Here is a 20,021-nt window from a genome sequence, read left to right as displayed (position 1 = left end):
GTACTAATTCCTCCTGTTCGCATAAGGGGATTTTCGCATAGCAAGCATTCAGAAAGTGGGACCTGCATATACACTGGAACATCTTCCATCACTCACCACATGAGGCTGACTCATCAGAGCGATCCCCACAGTCATCATCCAAGTCGCAGGTCCAGGAGATTGGTATACAACGGCCGCTGGCACAGGAAAACTGGTTGGTAGGGCAGGTACGAGCTGGGTGGAGAGACAAGAGGTAATGAATAAAAGAAGCAACGTTACTGGGGGTACCTGAAAATGTCAGAATACACAAGGAGAGCTAGAACAAGGCTAACGGGAAGATCCGAACATGCAAAAGAAACATGTTTGTAGAGATGGCATATTACCACTGTCCAAAGGGGCATCTAAAGGGCCACTTATCAGGGATGCTTGAGGAATCTGATTGCCCTGCATTCTGATATAAACCAACCTGAGCCACATCTCCTGGATTAAGGTGAAGATATGTAGTTAGCCTTTAGATTTCCCATGTTTTGAAGCACTTACATTACTAGGAGGTAGTCTGAGGTTACCTTTCAGAATATATTTCTCGCTACCCCAACCAGGTAATAGCTGTGTCAGCAGCTAAAAAATACTGGGGTCTACCACCACACATGTTAAAAATGGGGCAGCAAGCGCCCTGGGAGCAACAGGGTAAGATGATGTGTGATTTCTCCCAGTGAGATTGTATGGGGGACAACTATGGATGCCAATACAGGTAATTTCTTCTGAGAAGTTAACAACACTTATGGAGGGTTATCACCCACCCTTTTTTCAATACCTTCCAAACCCATCATATATTATATAAACTCTTGGCTAAGAAAAGAAAACTGCATTGCATGACATCAACTGAAACATGACTAACAAAACACAAGGCACTAAATCTGACTGGTTAATTATACGCTTTACTGTCTGAAAATAGGTCAGTGTTTCAAACCAATATCACCTTCAAGAAAAAAATGGAACCAAGATTAAACTTATAAATCCAGGAATAACAATGTTCATGGATTTTTAATAGCATGTAATCTAATCTGATGAATGTAACCTAAGGAAAAAATGATTTTAATTATCTTTTAAGTGTTTTAATACATATTTTAGCAATCTTTTATTCACAATTTCAAGGTTTTATTTTTATTTTTAGTAAGCTGCTTAGGTTTTAGTACAAACATGGTGTGTGTGTGTGTGTGTGTGTGTGTGTGTGAAATTAATAGAATTCCCGGCAGCAGAATGACACACATTCCCCCCCCCCCCCCAATATATATGATATAGCATTGCATACATACAAAACTGGCCTTAGGAGTTCAATATAACCCTCAAAATGATACATTTAGAGAGAAGGGGTCACTCAATTTCAAAATGTCAAGATCTTTTTCCTATGTTTAAGTGGACAGTTAAATGTGTAAGAACACTAGCTAAAGTGACATCAAATAAGGCAAGTATCAAATAAGTATCAAATAAGCCATGATGCTGTACTCTTTGTTTTGTTTCTTTGTTTACTGTTGATTGTAAACAGCTGTTCTAATATACTAACTTTAGCAGTAGTAAAGGTACATCCCTTCCACACCCACCCAGTGACCCTTGCAGCTCTATTCTGAGTAAGTGCAATGATGCATTTTTATTTATTTATTTATTCATTTATTCATTTTATTTACTTATACCCCGCCTTCCCTCCCAAAGGAGCCCAGGGAGGCAAACACACAAGCAATAAAATAGTCAAGACATCTTAAATAATGTAGACAATGTTTTAGCCACTTGGAAGTAGGTGGCAAAAGAATATCAATTTTAAAAGGCAACTCTCAGACCTTGTAAAAGTGAATACCTGTTTCTATTTTTCTGGGTAAGAATTCCATGCAAATTGATGCAAAAATGGGACACAACAGTCTTAAACAGGAACAAGTGTAAAAGTGGACTGATACAGAATTTGAGTGATCTGCCTGCCCCCTAGCAATTATAGAGTCAAAATTCAAATAGCAAGGATGACAGCATTCAACCACCTAACACTACACTCTATGGGCCCTCTCTACATTCAGCAAACCACCACCGTAAGTGTTTGTAAAGATAAGACAGCAAGGCAACCTGAGCTCCTTGGAGGAAGGATAGGATTTTGTAAAAATGTGATTGATGGATAAGATAAGGGCTCTCACCAGAGCACGTGGAGTTAGACTCATCTTCATTATTCCCACAGTCATTGTCCCCATCACACAGCCAGCGGTTCGGGATGCAGCGGTTGTTCTCACACTTGAAACGGTCCGAGGGGCATGTGTGCTGATCTGGAGGGTGGCAAAGGGTGGGTTCTAGCTTAGGACCTCAAAGTTCAAGACCATTCTTTTCCCCGACACACATTGCAATAATCTGAAACTGGGTAAGAATATCCCTCCCCCCTTACCAAAGTAATATACTTGACATCAGAAACACAAAGCTATTTCTTCAGTCAAGGCAATGTGCATTCTTTGATAAACTCATCAAATTCAGCAACTCAAAAGATTTGTTGTGAGATCTGTATAAATTGACTAATCCTCACACAATTTATTCTGTCCCCTAGAAAGCTGTCTTATACCAGATCAGTTGCTCATCCCTGCCTCTCTCTCCAGAGTCTCGGCTAGAGAAACGTGTTTCCTGTCACTTGCTACCTGATTCTGATAACTGGAGACGCCAGAGGTTGAATGGGGGACTTTCTGCATGCAAAGCAGCTACTCTACCACTGAGCTGTGGTCCCTGAACCACTGTTTCACTGTCCACTGTTCTGTAGATTTAGTGATGACAAAAGGGAAGAGAGAAAGATGCATGGAAATATTTCCAGACTTTCCTACGGAACCATACGAGCAAGCAACTTGCTTTTAAATGAAAGCTCCCTCAGGAGGCAGTGGACTCCCCTTCCTTGGAGCTTTTCAAGCAGAGGTTGGATGGCCACCTATCATGGATGCTTTAGTTGAGATTCCTGTATTGCAGGGGGCTGGACTGGATGGCCTTTGGGTCCCTTCCAACTCTACAGTTTTATGATGCTACATCTGATAACCAATTATGTCACTGCAACACCACCTCTTGTTTTAAATGACCAGGGTCCTGGCAGTGTCCAAAGGGCAGGCAGGGGAAGGGCAGGAAGAGGAGCATGGAATACTGGCGTGGATTACTTCAGGCTCCCAGGTCCCATCAGTTTGGTCTGTTTCTGCAGATGCAAAGCTAAATATGCAATCCAGGATTGTCTCCCACACCTCAATTTCAAATCCCGATCCTTCATTTTCAGACTTCTCTATCAACTGAAAAAACACTTTGGATTGACCAAAATCATGTGAGTTGAGCCAGGGCATGCACGGTCTGTATATGCTGAGTGCAGACCTGCACAGGGCATATGACCATCCTGACCCAAGAGAAAGCGGAACTGGTCAAGGAGAGCCCCCTGGTGTTCCCAAGCAAATACGCACGGCAGAGCTCAGGTGCCTCATCACTGTTGTCCAGGCAGTCGTTGTCACCATCACATTTCCAGCGCTCCTGTATACAGCGGCTGTTCTTGCACGCAAACTCCCCATGCTGGCATTGAGGAGGTGGGATGTAGGATGGGTTGGCTAGACAGGGAAGAAAAAGAGGACAGTTTGATGTGGGAGAGTTTAAATGAGAGGCATTTTCCAAAGGGAAAAGGGGGGAAATGGTGTTTTGCCAAACTATATTTAGAGTCTGCTTGATGAAGTTACAATAAATAACTAAATAAACTACAGCTCCACAGTGCAATCATCAACATATAGTATTATCAACAAGACAGTGTTTATCTGGAGATGGTACCTGACACTTTAGTAGCGGAGAACTCAAAACACCTGCAAGTGACCATTGTATGCTAGACTGTCTCTGGGAAGGTGTTAATCACACAACTGTCTGGAATCTCAAAGTAAGCTGCTTTATATATGCTACCTTCCAGGATGCAGACAGAAACAATTCTAGGGAATGTTAAACTCTAGAAATCTCTTGTCTATCACACTTGCGTTCTGCACATTGTTACCTTGGCAGGTGACGTTATCTGGTGCCAAAATCTGGTCCTCTGCACAGGCACACCGCCTGTCTTTGGGGATGGCGAGGCAAAGGCTGCTGCAGCCTCCATTGTTTACCCGGCAGCTGTTGGAGCCAACTGCAAAAAGGATAGGGAATAAGAGAAGCTGAGCCACAGTTTCACAGGTAAGAATGCCTATGACATACGGAAGGAAGAAAAACCAAGAGAGACCAGTGGAAAATGTTTCAGTGGGAGGGAAATGGAAAGAATGGTGTTTATGTAGGGAGTTCACTCTTTAATTCTGTACTTTAATCAGGTTGATCCTGGGACCTGTCTATCCAAGCACAACTCCTATTTCCCCACCCCAAATACAACTGCAATCACAGTTTTAGCTCTGGAGATTTTTGAGGTATCTGCATATATTTTTGAAACCTCCGACACCAAGTTCTTTCTCTGAGTGCTTGTTCCTTAGTCATCAATTTCAAGCTAGCTTTTCTCTAGCATTGTTTATCTTTTTTGGTGTTGTTCTGTAAGCCTTCTTCTTCCTTACTTCCTCTCACCTTAATCCCTATACCATGGTCCCTTTGAAGGTTCTCCCAGAAGCAAGAGAGCAGCTTATTCATGAGCAGAAGCCCATGCAGCCAAGAGGCGCTCTCCAAATAACCTATCCCCAGGGACAGGGTCAATCGCATGAGGACAGGGCCACAAAACTGGCACCCCAGGAGGAGGATACTAATTTTATGAGAAAGACCCATTTTATGGGAAAGGCCATTTGCACAGGTTCCATTTCCAGACAGGTTATGCCCATGCCCCTGGCAGAACAATTAAAAGGAACCTTGGTGACTACAGAAGAGCAATAATAAGGCATGAAGAGTCCATTAAACTGAAGAAACTGTTTTTCCCCGTCCGGACTCCAGTATCTGCAGAAACGGGAGAACAGGAGCAACTAAACAGGTGACCACAAAAGGGAAGCAACAAAAATACCAGATACCAGAAGCCCTTTAAGCTCTTGGGAGCTTTGTTTGCCTCTCTTGCACACTGCTAAAACATGCCTGTTTAGACAGGCCTACCCAGATGCTTAGAAAATTGAAGTAATTTTAAACTTGTTTTAGTATTTTAATTTTTGTATGTTTTATACAAGGGTTGTAAATTTTTGTGCACCTATTTTATTGAGCAGACGATTTACTCCAATGATAGATATCTATCCACATGTTTAATATGTACAGACTTGCAATGAACTCTAGTTAGATAGGCTGGATGTCTCCAGAATAAAAAGTTCATAGACAGCACTAAACTGTACTACATAGTCAGCCTAGGTGAACCTAGGTGGTGAACCTATGGCACGCATGCCAGAGGGGGCACGCACGCCATCACCCCAGCACAGAGCTGGCAGAAGGCAAGGGTGGCGCATCAAGTCCTCAGCTCAACTTGGGCGGCCGGAGTGCCATGTGTATGGCAGGTCAGCGTAGGAAACTGTGCGGCAGGAGTGGGATGCGATGCCCGCCGGGGCGCCGGCTCTTTCCAAAATGGGGTTGCAGCTTTGCTTCGGAGTTCATTGTATCCAATTGCACAGAGGCTTCCAGAGCATATTGTGGCAATTAGTATTTGTGCAAGCGGGTTACGAAATAGCACCGGCAATGATTATGGTGGGCCCTCAGTTTCAGATGCTTCACAAGCAGGACAGTAAAGAGTCCAAATCCCCAAACTGGCCCATCTGCTGCAGCATTTTTAGGGCTGCTTTTGCTCAGACACTCCGCATGGGATGCCAGGACCTAGGAGGCACCCTCGTGGCCAGGGAGGCGCAAAGGCAAGGGCCGGGTGGGGCATTGGTCCCATTCGGATATGTGACGCTGTCCCCAAGCAGGCGCTCATGTTCTCTTCAGAGGCTGGGCGTGGATCCTGGGACTTGTGTCCGAGTAGAAGTGCCTCGATTGGGGCGTTGGAGAGTGCAAAACGGAGCCACACCCCCCAGGGCATGCATTTTCCCTTGGGGAGCCTCCGCTGTGGGTGGGGAGGGTGCAGCGCTCCACACATGCTCAGAGGAGCACTGCTGCGTTGGTGGACCAACAAGAGTTCCGAGCGGCTGCCTTCCTCCTCCAGCTTCAAGGTTGAGGCTTTACACACCCTCCGTCCGGACACTCTGCATAGGGGCAGGTCGGGGCTGGGAGAGGGAGTGGGGCTAGCACATGGGGCAGCCCCTGGGGCCCTTTCAGAAAATGGCGGCATGGTGAGGGGCGCCACTCTGCATGCGCTCAGAGAGCCAATGCCAAAAACGCTTGCTCGGACTGGAGTTTGGATCATCTTAATGCAAACTTTTACAAGTTGTTTGTATCACTGAAAGCTCTGTTATTGTGTTTTTCTTTTAAGACAAAATACATTGTTTTTTCTAAACTAAAACCTCAGTACTCAGCTTAAATTGTCATGTTGGCACTTTGCGGATAAATAAGTGATGCTTATTATATCGGTCTATAAAATGTTTGCCATCACTGGCCTAGGTCAAAGTTCCTAATGTTATACCCTTTCTAAGGACCAGCATCAACTTTTGAGCAGGTTTGATGGATCAAAATGGATAACAGTGATGGAAAAGTTCATCAACGTGATACTTTGCAGAAGCTGGTTGAAACGCTGCTGAATCGTAGAGACAGCCATGCGAGACACTGACATTTTGGGTAATAAAAGCCTGGTGATAAGGTTAAGAAAACATCATAACCAACAATATACTAGAAACCATAACAGTCCTGGACTGTTTTGAAGAAAATGCTGGAACTGCTGACAAAGCAGGAGACCTAATTAACACTTTGCCCTAACTAAGACTATGGACACCCATGATCTAAACCTTATGTCAGTGTGCCTATGTCGGTAAAATAAAATGGATGTAACAGATGAAAAATTCCAGTCCTGTTCCTGATGAATAGAAGATATATTCAGAGACTCCTGCTCCTTCTTATCCAACTCTCCTTTACTCACTTTCACCCAGCTGAAGGCAAAGCATCCTAGACCACAGCACTGGCTGGGTAACTATGAACTTCAATTCAAAAGTCTAGGGAACTTTAAAATATTAAGATCTTATAAGGAACTTAGAAATTCTTTTTAATTAATCAAATAGCTCTCTAAGTAGTGTGAATAATAAAACTGTAGATAAAACATAATTAAAACCCACATATTATAGCAAAATAATTATCATTAAAACACAAAATCAATAATTTTTTTGTTATCTATATAGGTAACTAAACTATATGTCTGAGAAGGCTTACTGAAATAAAGACGTTTACAGAAGGCATCTAAAGCAAAGTAGCAAGCCGACGGCATGAATCTGAGTTGGGCAAGCTCATTGATCCCACAGAGATTCAAACACCCATCCTCATTTGAATCGCTCCGCACACCATGGTGCGGATTGCGACTTAGACAAAAGATGTATCTGCAAACATGGCTTTTTGCAGTTGTAAGTAACCACAGCAATACTTTGCCATGCAAAACTGCACTTAGGTTCTGCCTCAGTGCCTGGAAAAATTAAAAGATCCTTTCTGTACCACAAGAAACCAGAGGGCAGATAATAAATGAAGCACCTGTGTGTATGTCCCCTGCCTCGACTACCTGGGATCCTGATTCCCTACAGTGCCTTTCCTATTCCTGCACAGCCTACTTGGATAAGAAGCTGTCAGTGGCTGAGCTGCAAGAAACCAGAGGGCATCCTGTGCCTGTCCTGCCACGCACCTTGCTGCTGCTGAGCATCATACATGCGGATCTCAAAGATTGGCGGACGCTCATTGCGCAAAAGCTTAACGGCCTTGGACGTCTGGTCCAAGCGATAGATGATACCGCTCCGGTACTCTGTCCAGAAAAGGAAGTTGTCATAGTGGCACAGCCCAAAGGCATGGTTCAGTTCATTACCATCATACACAACCTGCATGAGGAGGGAAAAAGAGAGACAAAAATGGGCATTTCTAGATATGCTGTCATTCTTCTTAACTAACCACCCAAATACCACTCTAGTGATGCCTTTTTCAGACCCAAGATGCTGACTGCTAGAGCAACTGCAGAGGGAACCAGGCTCAATTCCAGAATCTTCAGTTAGGGTTAGACCCTTGCCCATGAAATCCTGGACAGCTGCTGCCAGATGATGTAGGGCGATAATGAGCTAGCAATACAGTGGTCTGACTCAGTGTAAAGCAACCTCCTGTGTTCCTGTGATAAATGCAATAATGTAAATAAATATAATGTTGTATTCAGTGAGTTCTACTCAGAACGGACCCACTGAAATTAATGAACCTATTTTCATCGTGTCCATTGATTTCAGCAAATGGAATTCCATGCTGCACTATTACAAACATTGTACTTTCATCATGCAGAAATTGCTCCTCACCAGCATTCAAGCTGCAAACTGAAGTGGCTGGTAAACAGATGTTTTTGTCTCTGCAAGGGCAAACACCATTAATGTTTTGCAGTGATTATGGCAGCTGCACTAGAGTTATACGCAACCTATTGGATGGTACCTGAGATGCTACAGGGAGGTGTGTCATAAGTCCTCCCTCCCAAAGCACCACTCTGAATGCCCCAAGTCTTCAAAATAGTATAAATCTGGATCTCTCCACTATAGGGACCCCACCACCTTTCCTTCCATTGGGAGGCTATACCCTCATCTTTAAAGCACACACCTCCAGCAATTAAAATTTTACATTCCTCCCATCCTCCCACACTTTCAGGGGTGTGCCTTTGCTAGATATGCTACAGCTGTTAAAGCAGTCAGAGGAATATCTATTACTCTCCATATGGGTTCAAGCCCAGAGATAGAGAAAGAGAACAAATACAGCTTACAATCAACTCAGAAAGACACAAGGCAAACAGGTGCTTGAGCCTTGCATGAAATCACTGGGCAGAGAAGAGAGGGAGGCAGGTGTAGGTAACTGAAGAAAAGGGCAGGAATATGCCCCAGTGTGAGAGGCAGAGGCAGAGCTGATACTGACCTTGCGTTCTGTGCCATCCAGCGTAACCATCTCAATCCGGTCATAAAATGCATCCACCCAGTACAGCACCTTAGCCGGAATATCAAGGCTCAGTCCATTGGGCCACAGGACAGTTTTGGAGGTGATGAAGACTGTGCGGTGGGTGCCATCCATCCAAGCCTTTTCTATCTTTCCCCTCTTGCTATCTTTTGGGTCTTCCTCCCAGTCAGTCCAGTACATCCACCTTATGTATCAAAAACAAAAATAGAGGAGAAAAGAAAAACCAATTATGCTTAAGTTCTGCATCCTTTGATTCTCCATTTTCTTCTTTTCTTTTTAACACATTAAACATTCTATAATATATTGAGAGAGAGAGAGAGAGAGAGAGAGAGAGAGAGAGAGAGACTATAACCCCACAGTGTACCGCATTCCTTTTCACAAAGTCCCATCTACATCTAGCTGCAAAACCACCCATCAAACCAGGCTACACTTTTGGCACAGAGGTTCCCAACCTGAGAGCTTTTGTCTCCTGGGGCAGGGGGCACACAGTTATCCAAAGGGGTCTGTAAAGAAGTTATCTCACCTGCTCAGCTATCACCCACTTGTTTAAAGGAGAGGGGAGATTGCTTCTTTGCAACACTTTGCAACTTTAAGACAGCTGTCTTCAAGCATTTGACAAAGGGGTCTTTTAAGCACGTGGGTAGGTGGTGTCAGGGGCTGGGAGACACTCCCTCTGCCCACCTGCTCACTCTGAGGTTTAAAGGAGAAGGGACAAGATGCTGCTTCAAATAACTCTTTTGCAAATGGCTTTAAGACAGCCGCCGCCGCCCCGCCCCCCCCCCATTTATGCCAACTAGTGCAGCAGAAGTGGCAGCTGAGAGGACAAGTAGAGAGGCAAATGTTCAAGAGCAGAAGTTCTCTATTAGAAGATGCTGAATGACAGGGTTCTCCTCTCCCCTCCCTTCCTCAGGAACATGTTCTCTTTAAATACCTACTTGGGCCCTGCACATGTCACTTATTCTTATTAACCAAGCAGAGCAGAGCTAATTCAATCCTCGCCAGATACATTGCGTTGTACTGTCTGGAAAAGCATTGCACGAACAGATACAGACACATGCAAGTTTGAAAGGTCAGGTGGAACAGCAATTGGCTCTTCTGAATGACCAGCATCGAGACTTGGAAATACTTGGAAATTAAGATTATTGAACTCTGTCTGATGAGCTGAGCAGGTGGGGTGGAGGAAAGGGAGTGATTGAGAATAATCACAGCAAATTTTATATATATATATACACACACACACACACACACACACACACACACACACTATTGATAATAGTGATAGGGACAAGGAAGAAACAGCTCATCTGATGGAATTAAAATTTATTCCCCCCTCTTTGCCTTTCCCCACCCACCCACTGTGCTTCCTGACTCAAGAGAGAGCGCTTGTGAGTGTGTACACATTGCAATTCCACTCCCTGCTGGGCCTGTCTGAGCAGCTCCTAAGAGCAGGATGTGGCCTTTTAATCCCCCAGGGACTGGCAGCCCTAGAGACACCAGTGTGAAAACAGAATGAACTCTTGAGCTGAAGTCTTTGGGGAGTCGATGCAGCAGGAAACGAACCAAAACAATTCCCTCCTGGTGAGTGAAAACTCTCTGGCCCGTATCACATGCAAGAGGCTCAGTGAACTGCACAAACATGTGAGTGACACTATTTGGAACGTAGGGCTACAGCTCCAGACAAATCCAGGCCTAGCATAATCTAGTCAAAACAGGCCACTACTGCCAGGAATACCTTTATGTAAGACACTGAAGAAGTTGCAGTCAGCAGGCAAAGAAAGGTTTGCTATTGGGGCTGAAGGTATATACTGTTATGAGTTTGCGGGTGCTAGACACCCTCAACTCCTGGATTCAGTAAATGTTAGAATTTAATCAATGCTTGGAGTGTTAAAACCAGATGTCAGACACTAGATTTAGCAAGTATTAGAATATAAGCCAGGTAAGCTTCTCGTGTCCGGAAATCGCCTGGGAGATGAGTCCTTAAGAAAGACAAGACAAAGAGAGGGGACTCTCTTGCACAGCTTTTGGGAGCAGCCCCTCCTCCAGCTCTGAGTTGCTTAGAAAGACAAAGGCCAGAGTTTGAAGTAGAGTAGTGTTTAGGCTTGGGCTTTCAATGTTGACCATGATGTGAGCTAGGAGAAAAAAGGTTGCAGTCTGGTAATGGTGGAAGTCTGTAAAATGCAGCAAGCTAGAGAGATGGTCAGAGTCATGGCTGATGACTGTTTAAATCCAGGGCTGCAGCTATGGGAGAAGCAAGACCCTCTTTGTGTATGAATGCTGTGAACCCTTCCATCATAGTCGCAGGTTGTATATATGTATAAATAAACCATATACAGTGGAACCTTGATTGTGGAACGCTTCAGAAGTCAAATGTTTCGGCTTTCGAACAACGACAACCTGGAAGTGAATGCTTCCATTTTCGAACGCGCCTCAGAAGTCGAGTGTCTTCTGAGGCACGTTTCTCTATTTTCTCCATTGCAATTACCACCTGGCAATTGTGCCTTGGTTGTTGAATGTTTCGGAAGTCGAACAGTCTTCCGGAACGGATTACGTTCAACAACTGAGGTTCCACTGTATTGTAAAGACACCATAGACTCCATTGTGCCTCGCTTCCAAAAGGAAACACAGACCTTGGGCAAGTGTGCCTGGAACCCCTGAAATTTAACTCTGCTCAGAGACTGGGGTGGTGTGCAACAATACTTCCCACAAGCTTGGTGGTGTTCAGCCTATCTTATTCCTCTTGGCCAGCTTGTTTATTTAATTTATATCCCATCTTTCCTCCAAGGAACTCAAGGTGGTGTGATTCTCCTCTTCCCTATTAGAACAATTCTGTGAAATAGGTTAGGCAGAGAATTCAACTGAAGTTTGGATTACAGATGCTGTGCATGCCCACTTTTTGCTTTGCATATCTGTTACATTCCCATCCTTATTAAACAGCAGCCAAAATTAGGCTCCCTGGTCCTCATTGGAATGGCATGGTGACACCCACCCATTCAAGGGGTCCACCACAATGGCTCGAGGATGAGTCATCTGTCCCTCAATCAGAGTCTTCCTGGTCTGTGCAGCCTTTGATAGCCGGGCAACACTGATTGTCTTCTTGGGCCCATCGTCAGTCCAGTAGAGGTTGTTCCCCATCCAGTCCACAGCGATGCCTTCCACATTGTGAATGCCTAGAAGGAGTTAAAATCAACAATCATGCTCAGCAAAAGCAAAAGCAAGCCAGGCAGATGGGGATGCATCAGAAACTGAGGACTGAAGTGAAAGTGACACGGCCATATGAATGGTGCCATGTACTCCGTTGGTTTGATTTCTACTGAAACAGACAAGGCACGAGGCATGATGGACACACATGTGCAGACCACACCTACTCTGCAAAAGATGCAGAGAGAGAGATTCAGCAGCAGAACACAACATTCAGGTTGGTACCCAAGAAAAAACATAAAAGAAATCTATGCGTGAAAATAGTACAATCTGTGCTGTGCTGTGCACTTTTCTGACACCCACCAGCTGGCATACGTTCTGAGCAAAATTGTGTACCAAAATCCAAATTCTACCCTTTCTTGTAAGTAGGCACTTGAACCTCGCTCTCTCTACTCCAAGCCCCACACAGACTGTACAAAGAAACCAGACCAGGACCTAGCATACTGAAGCAGACAACTGCCTGGATGAAAGGGGTACATACCATCTTTCAGGATTGTTTCCCTGTCCGTTCCATCAATCTTCTGTCGCCCAATCAGGTAGCTGGTGGTGTCAGCAAAGTAAATGAAGCCAGTCTCTGCATGGAAATCCAGGGCCCTGGGGTTCATCAAGTTTTCAATGGGGATCATGTGCTCATCAGGAACTTTGGCGCCCATGTCCATCCCACGGATGATGCCTGGCCGACCTTTGCCATAAACAAGGAACAGCTCGTGCTCTGGCTCTGGAAAATGACAATGGGAAGCATCAAAACAACAAAGCTAGACTAACTTTGATTTGCACTGAAACTCATCTAGAAGCTTGGGCACTCCTGTCTTCCACAATGACCAAACTAAAACCCATAAGAAGAGCCCTGCTGAATAAGCCCAACTGTCCATCTAGCCCACCATCCTGTTTTCCATGGCACCCAACCAGATGCCTTTGGGCAGCCTACAAGCAAGGCATGAAGGCAACTGTCACTCTTCCCCTGCTGCTCCCCAGCCACTGGTATTCAGAGGCATATTTGCCTCTTAAAACTTGGAGACTGCATATCAAGATCTGTAGCCACTGACAGGCTTATCCATCATTTGTTCAACCTCCTTTTAAAGTCAGCCTCCGTATGGTGCATCTAATTTCCACCTACAACCACGCAAAGACAAGCAGTAGTCATCTCTATTCTTGAAAACAGAGGACAAGAGCTAGTTTCCGCTTGCTAAGTCAGAAAGCAGCTATCTGAAAACAATGTCACCTGCATATATTTGAACTTCTGTTTTGATTCCTCAAGTTCATTTCCTTGTTGCAAACTGTTGCATATTTTGCACTGGAAGACTGCATAGCTGCAAATTCTCTCCCATGCTGCTTAAAATCGTAAGCAAGCAATAGCTAAACACCAGCCCTAGAGAGCAAATAATAACATACCAAAAAAAACAAAAATAAAAAAACCACCCCATACATTTGGAGTCGTATAGTTCAATTGGCTTATATGCTACAATTACATTTGGCATGTTTGGGTAAGAACAGAAGGATGGTTAAGGGCAAGTAGCTGGCCATGTGACTGCATGGTGCACGAAGCAATGCCTGTAAAGAGAGGTGGAAAGTTGTCCACGTTTTGGGGCAACAATCCCTTAAGTGGAATGCATCACGTGAAATTATTTTACTGATCTGCTTGTGGAAATCACAGTCCTAATGTTGCTAGGATGGGGGGAAAGAGAGGAATTTTAAAATTATACATTGGGAAGCCTCATAGGAGCTACAGGGCAAGGCACTGTGACCCTCGCTCCATTTACTGTCTTTCAGCAATACTGCCCCCATATCCACAAGCTCTTGCTCAGAATCATGAGGACCACTGAGCATTTGTTCACTCGGGCTGCTAAGCGTTTTCCCTTCCACTTCTAAACTTAATCTGTTTGTGCCTAGTCTACAGCCAAGGAAACCCAGCCAACTGCTTGGTCTTCAGCCTCTAGGGCAGGGGTCTGCAACCCGCGGCTCCGGAGCCGCATGTGGCTCTTTTACACCTTTGCCGCGGCTCCGGGGCGGATACTAGCGAGGGGAGGAGGCGCATTGTGCGCCCTGACACTCCCCACTGTGACGGGCGCTGTACTGGCTGTGATGTCGCATGGGGGCGGTGCGTGCGTTAGTCACACACTGTCCCGACGTCACCTTCCCACCCGCTGTCAGATCGCGGCTCTGGAGATATATTTGTTTTAAATGTCGCAATGGTTTTGCGGCTCCCAGTTTTTTTTCTTCTTCGGAAATGGGTCCAAGTGGCTCTTTTTGTCTTAAAGGTTGCAGACCCCTGCTCTAGGGCATAGTCAGTATCTATGAGACTGAAGGAAAACTGGAGGTCAGAAAGGTTTGCAGGTTCTGGCCTTTTCCACTGAACTGATGAGTTAAGAAGAAGGAGGACAGATGCTTGGTGACTAACAGCTTTTCACACTGTGGTATTTATCTGGCAACCCGTATCCCTTCTTGTGCAAGGATTTTTCCTGGCCTAAAACCAACCACAAGTTGGACTCTGGACCAGCAGCTTTATATCCACAAACAGATTGGCTCATACAGTACATCTGTCACATTGCATCATCTGGTATTCCGGGAACTCTAGCTGGGGCTGATTTCGTGTGTGCCTCTGCTCCCTTGCACCCAGATCACATAGGCAGTAGTTCAGAGGTCACTTGGGGCTTTTCTTTAGTGGAGATCTGATGGTGGCAGGATGCCTGGGTAGGACCTTTGCCTACTACCTCATGTATGGAATGTTAAAAGCATCAGCTTCCCATAAGGAGAAGAGCCATTAGGCCATAAGCCACAGGCTCATGAAATAATGCTGGCACATTCAGGACACATTCAGGATCTGGGCTCCCAAGTGCCCCTCTAGCACTCCCTCTGTGCTGCTCTTCCTCCAGGCCAACGGAGCTTGGGGCCAAGACTTATTTCCCCACAAGGCTGTCATGTTGGGTTTGCTAGCACCAATCAGGATACAAATGGACAATGCTGTGGTGATAAAATGGTGCTACCTTCTGACTCCTGCATAATATATTTGCTTATTTTGCTGGAAAGCCATGCTATGGCACAGGGTGAAGTGGTGGTAGATTCATCCAGAGTTGTTCCAACTCCGCAAAAAATACTCAAATCTTAGGATTCTGTCATGAGTTTCCAAGTCTCTCCCCTGTTTCTTTGCCCTGAATAAATTCACCAGTCATCGGTCCCACTCTCGACTTTGCTTCTGCCGCCATAATTTTCCCTATTTGTCAACAGGATGCACAAGTGACCCTGTCTCACCAAACACCTTTGTATAATATATGCTGGCTGACCACCATGATTCACGGGGGAGACCATTCAGGCAAATTGTTGCTGACTAAAACTGAAAGGCAAAGCTTCCTCCCCACCTCACCCTCCCGGCCTGGCCTGGCCCCACCTCACCCCAGACTCAGTGACTGCAGGCCACTTACTTTTGCAAGACTTTCCATCGCTGCCTAGGCTGAATCCTGACCGGCACCGGCATGTCCGGGTCTTGTGGCTGTTTCCAAGGAGGCAGATGTCAGAGCAGCCACCTGGTTTGCCAAACTGGTCCTGTTCACAGGCATGACTCCTCACTGCAGCAACAAAGAAAAGTCCATACAGTTTATTAACTACACAGCCTACACCTTTTATCTTCCACTGTGATTCTTAAAACCATCCGTGAGCATGCACTTGACATGCCCCAAGTATGAACAGCAAGGTCATATTGGAGAAGTGTCAAGTGTATGATGGTCTGTATGTGTTTATATCTATCTATCATCTATCTATCACCTACATTTACATCCAACAATTCTTCTACTGTAGAACCAAAGGCAATGTTGTGCATGTGGATCCCAGGGAGCCACCCATCCAAACAGGGACCAAACAAAGGCCTGCTTAGCTTCAGCAAGATAGCTGCACCAAGTGCTTTCAGACTCTACTGTAGAAATCATGCACAGATGCTTTAGAAATAATAATAATAACTTCATCAAAAAGAACTGTAGGATTCCCTATAGATGTATCAATCTGGATTTATATCACATCCATTCACATTATTTATAACAAAAAAAATTCCTTCCAGTAGCACCTTAAAGACCAACTAAGTCAGTTCTTGGTATGAGCTTTCATGTGCATGCACACGAAAGCTCATACCAAGAACTGACTTAGTTGGTCTTTAAGGTGCTACTGGAAGGAATTTTTTTTGTTTTGACTATGGCAGACCAACACGGCTACCTATCTGTAACATTATTTATAGTTTATATTAGAGGTCTATGATCTTCTGACTTCAGTCTGACCTAAATTCAAATGTGCATGGCTTGCAGATAGATTTATAGGAAGTTTTTGTCATCACACAAAGTCAATAGTGTGTCATAAAGCTGGGGGTGGTTTCAATTAGATGAGATCTTGCTATCAGCTAAAGAGAAATTGGGATAATTTCTATTATTCTACCTGTTCTTATAAAAGCTACTATGCTGTCTAGAGGTGCTGCATCTACAGGTTAAGAAACGCAGACACTCCTTGGGAAATTCACTCAATTTTATTACTTGCTTAAAATCTTTATATACCACCTTCTATCAAACATTTCAAAGTAGTTTGCAAAAGAACAAATAAAACAACACCAGAGTACACTCAAAACAACCAGGAGAAAGAAGTGCAATTATGACATTAAAGGTAAAGGGAGCCCTGACTGTTAGGTCCAGTCGTGGACGACTCTGGGGTTGCAGCAGTCATCTCGCTTTATTGGGCAAGGGAGCCAGCGTACAGCTTCTGGGTCATGTGGCCAGCATGACTAAGCAGCTTCTGGCAAACCAGAGCAGTGCACGGAAACACCGTTTACCTTCCCGCCAGAGCAGTACCTATTTATCTACATGCACTTTGACATTCTTTTGAACTGCTAGGTTGGCAGGAGCTGGGACTGAGCAACAGGAGCTCACCCCGTCGCAGGGATTAGAACCGTCAACCTTCTGATCGGCAAGCCCTAGGCTCTGTGGTTTAGACCACAGCACCACTATCTATGCTAGTAAATATGTTGTAAAAGTTTTTGCCTGGCATCTGAAAAACAGCAAAATTGGTGCCAGGCGTAACTCCCGAATAGGGGAAGGGGTGAAACAAAACAACAGCAACAAAGCACACACCTCTCCTGAGTTTTAACAAACCTCACCTCTGATGGAGGTGGCATTTGGGAGAAGGGCATCAGTGGCTGATGGTGTTGTGTGGGCAGGGTAGCTCAGTCACTTGGTTCTTAAGCTTTTAAAGAGCTTTAAGCAAAAGCACCAAGGCTCTGAATTGGGATCAGACACAAAGAGGCAGCCACTGGAGTTCATTTAAGACTGGTGACATATGATCAAAGTTGAGATGCATCAGTCTAATTTTTGACCACTGCATTTTGCACCAACTGAGGCTTCAGAACCATTTTCAGAGTCAGCAACTTTAAGCTAATAGCAATAGGTTTAACAAGAATAGTTAGGAAAGATGCTCTTTTCAACTTTTGAACTGTGCTTTCATGATGTGCAGCTTTTTTTAACTGAGCTAGCTCTCTTTGGTGAGATGCATGATCATGTGACACACTTCCCTCCAGACTGCTGCACAAGATGCTGCCTAGTTCATTACGCAGATACTCAGAAAGAGGATCTGAGAATCAAACGTACATCCTGTTTTGGGCACTTCTGGCTGTCATCCCATGCAGCCTTGTACCCAGGTCAAAAAAAAGCATGTGGGGAACCCGTATCATTGGTATGGTTACACAACAAACAACATCTGAAGGCCCACAAGTTCTCAAATCTGGCCTTAAGAGGACCCTGAATGCCACAACCCCACCCATTTTAGACCTGGCTTTATTAGTTAGGGCAGAGCTTTCCAAACTGTGTGTCACAACATGTTAGTGTGTTGGCTGCAGTATGTAGGTGTGTCGCTTAAACGCTCCCCATGCTCCTCCCAGAACTGGAAAGGGGTTAGCTTAACCTCTGGTTTGCTATTAAAACTGAATTACCGTGTCACAAAATGATGCATGTTTAAAAGGTGTGTCACCAACATGAAAAGTTTGGAAAGCTCTGAGTTAGGGAATACACTGAGTGGTAGCCATCCCAGATGATACAGAGACTTCCCTCCCTGAAATCTGCCAATTAGCTTAATGGTTCAGTGAATCCTAAGCAGCCAACCGAAGGCTCTAAGAGGATTTTCAACACGCAAACTGATTAAGTACAATGAATGGAAGGGCTTTGGGGGGAGAGGCGGAAGAGTGCAGGATGCAGATTGATGGGGAGGGGAGAGAATGAAGCACACCACTGAGCGCCAGAAAAAGTTTCAGCCACTGTTCAAAGATTTTCCTGGGAGCACTGTGACCTAGTCAAATATATCTGCTCTGGGGAAGAAGCAAGAACAGCCCTTGGAGGAAGCCAATATTTCAAGATGCCACATCTGCTTAATTCTTTCCTTTTCTGCAGGGCAGTAATCAATCAACCAATCAATCATATGCTGCAGAGTCCTCTCTGGAAACCGCTTTGGAGATCTCTCTCTCTCTGTGTGTGTGTGAAAGAGCTGCTGGGAGATAACCAAATGTTCAAGAGGGCCCTCTTGGAGCACAGCTAATGTTATCAGGTTTTAGCATAGACTGGGTGATTAGATTTGAGGTCAGAAACAGCCAATACTCAAATGCTGGACAGACTAGAAGTAATTTCCAGTAAGTTAACCTGAATTAAAAGTGATACGTGAGGCTCTTTGCAACCTGTGCACACACTTCTGAGAGAACATGACAACCATCTGTAACAGGAGCTGGAGGAAGCTGAACTCGAGTGCCACTGAAGCGGGAGAAGCTAGAACACATACACACACCACGGAGGTTTCAGACAAGATGTGGTCAGCCTCCAGGAGCGCTTATATTGCTGTTCTGCACGCTAGCACAATGCGCAGAAGAATGCACACACGAAATGGCATGCTGGTCTGAACGGCCCTTCTCTGTTAAGCAAGGGCCCTCCAAAGGTTGGTTTGTAGGAAGCTGAGGCCAAACCCAACTGTGATTAGTGTACCTGTATGACAAATTTATTTCTGAACACCTGTTTGTCACAGTAACACTTTTACATTATTAGGTGTATATAGGAGGTAACCGTTTTAATCGCGTCCAATTGATGCACGATCGCTGATGCACAGATCCTTTTGGACCCAGAAGAGGGCAGAACGGAGGGCGTAATGGGGGCAGGGCAGGGTGTTAATGGGGCAGAGCACGCTTATGCATGAGGGCTGGGACCGGAACCCTCCATGCGAAACGGTCACTGCCTTAATATACAAATGCTGTGTGTAAGACTAAGAACATAAAAAGAACCCTGTTGGATCAGGCCAGTGGCCTCTCTAGTCCAGCTTCCTGTTCTCACAGTGGACAACCAGATGCCTGTGAGAAGTCCAAAAACTGGCTGGCACACTCAAAACCTTTCACCTCTAGTTTCAGGAAGCATGGGTTTGTCACAGATCTGAACACTGTAGTACAAAGGAAACCACTGCCTGATATCATAAGCAGGCAGTATGTTGTATTCCCTCCAGATGTCCTCCCCACCTTCTCCCCTAGTTTGGATTGACCTCTACTAGAGAGAGGCACTCTGGGCATCTTAACAACAATAGCAGGCAAGCAGCCACTGGATAAAGTACAAGAAGAGGGTCTGCCATTTTTTGCACTGGGCAGCGCTGAGCTGGGTCATGAAGAAGCACTAACAAGAGTTAAGTGTATAAACACAGTAGATAAATAAAGAAGCATTTGCTTTCAGGTGTTCAAAGGATTTCATGTGCATTGAGTTAGATCCAGACTAAGTTGGCTGAATTTAGGTCCCATAGAAACAATGGCACGAGTTAGTCCTCATGACTTAAGTCCAACC

General features: G+C 45.0%; 1 protein-coding gene across 6 annotated transcripts in view; it reads right to left on the bottom strand.

The window, feature by feature from the left end:
* Positions 1 to 20,021, bottom strand: part of LRP1 (LDL receptor related protein 1) — a 317,737-nt gene that overhangs the window by 115,074 nt on the left and 182,642 nt on the right. For all 6 annotated transcript variants that reach the window (XM_083729139.1, XM_083729138.1, XM_083729137.1 and 3 more), the window contains 9 exons: positions 15,612 to 15,755; positions 12,674 to 12,910; positions 11,981 to 12,161; positions 8,956 to 9,178; positions 7,706 to 7,895; positions 4,004 to 4,129; positions 3,435 to 3,575; positions 2,157 to 2,282; positions 97 to 213 (listed from right to left, as the gene is read on the bottom strand). In XM_083729139.1, coding sequence (XP_083585265.1) covers positions 97 to 213; positions 2,157 to 2,282; positions 3,435 to 3,575; positions 4,004 to 4,129; positions 7,706 to 7,895; positions 8,956 to 9,178; positions 11,981 to 12,161; positions 12,674 to 12,910; positions 15,612 to 15,755 — 1,485 coding nt within the window. The remainder of the gene's footprint in view (positions 1 to 96; positions 214 to 2,156; positions 2,283 to 3,434; positions 3,576 to 4,003; positions 4,130 to 7,705; positions 7,896 to 8,955; positions 9,179 to 11,980; positions 12,162 to 12,673; positions 12,911 to 15,611; positions 15,756 to 20,021) is intronic.

This window comes from Podarcis gaigeae (genome assembly GCF_964106915.1).
Source record: "Podarcis gaigeae genome assembly, chromosome: 2".
Taxonomy (NCBI): Eukaryota; Metazoa; Chordata; class Lepidosauria; order Squamata; family Lacertidae; genus Podarcis; species Podarcis gaigeae.
Note: the sequence above shows the minus strand (reverse complement) of the source record. Positions and strands in the feature narration are given on the sequence as shown.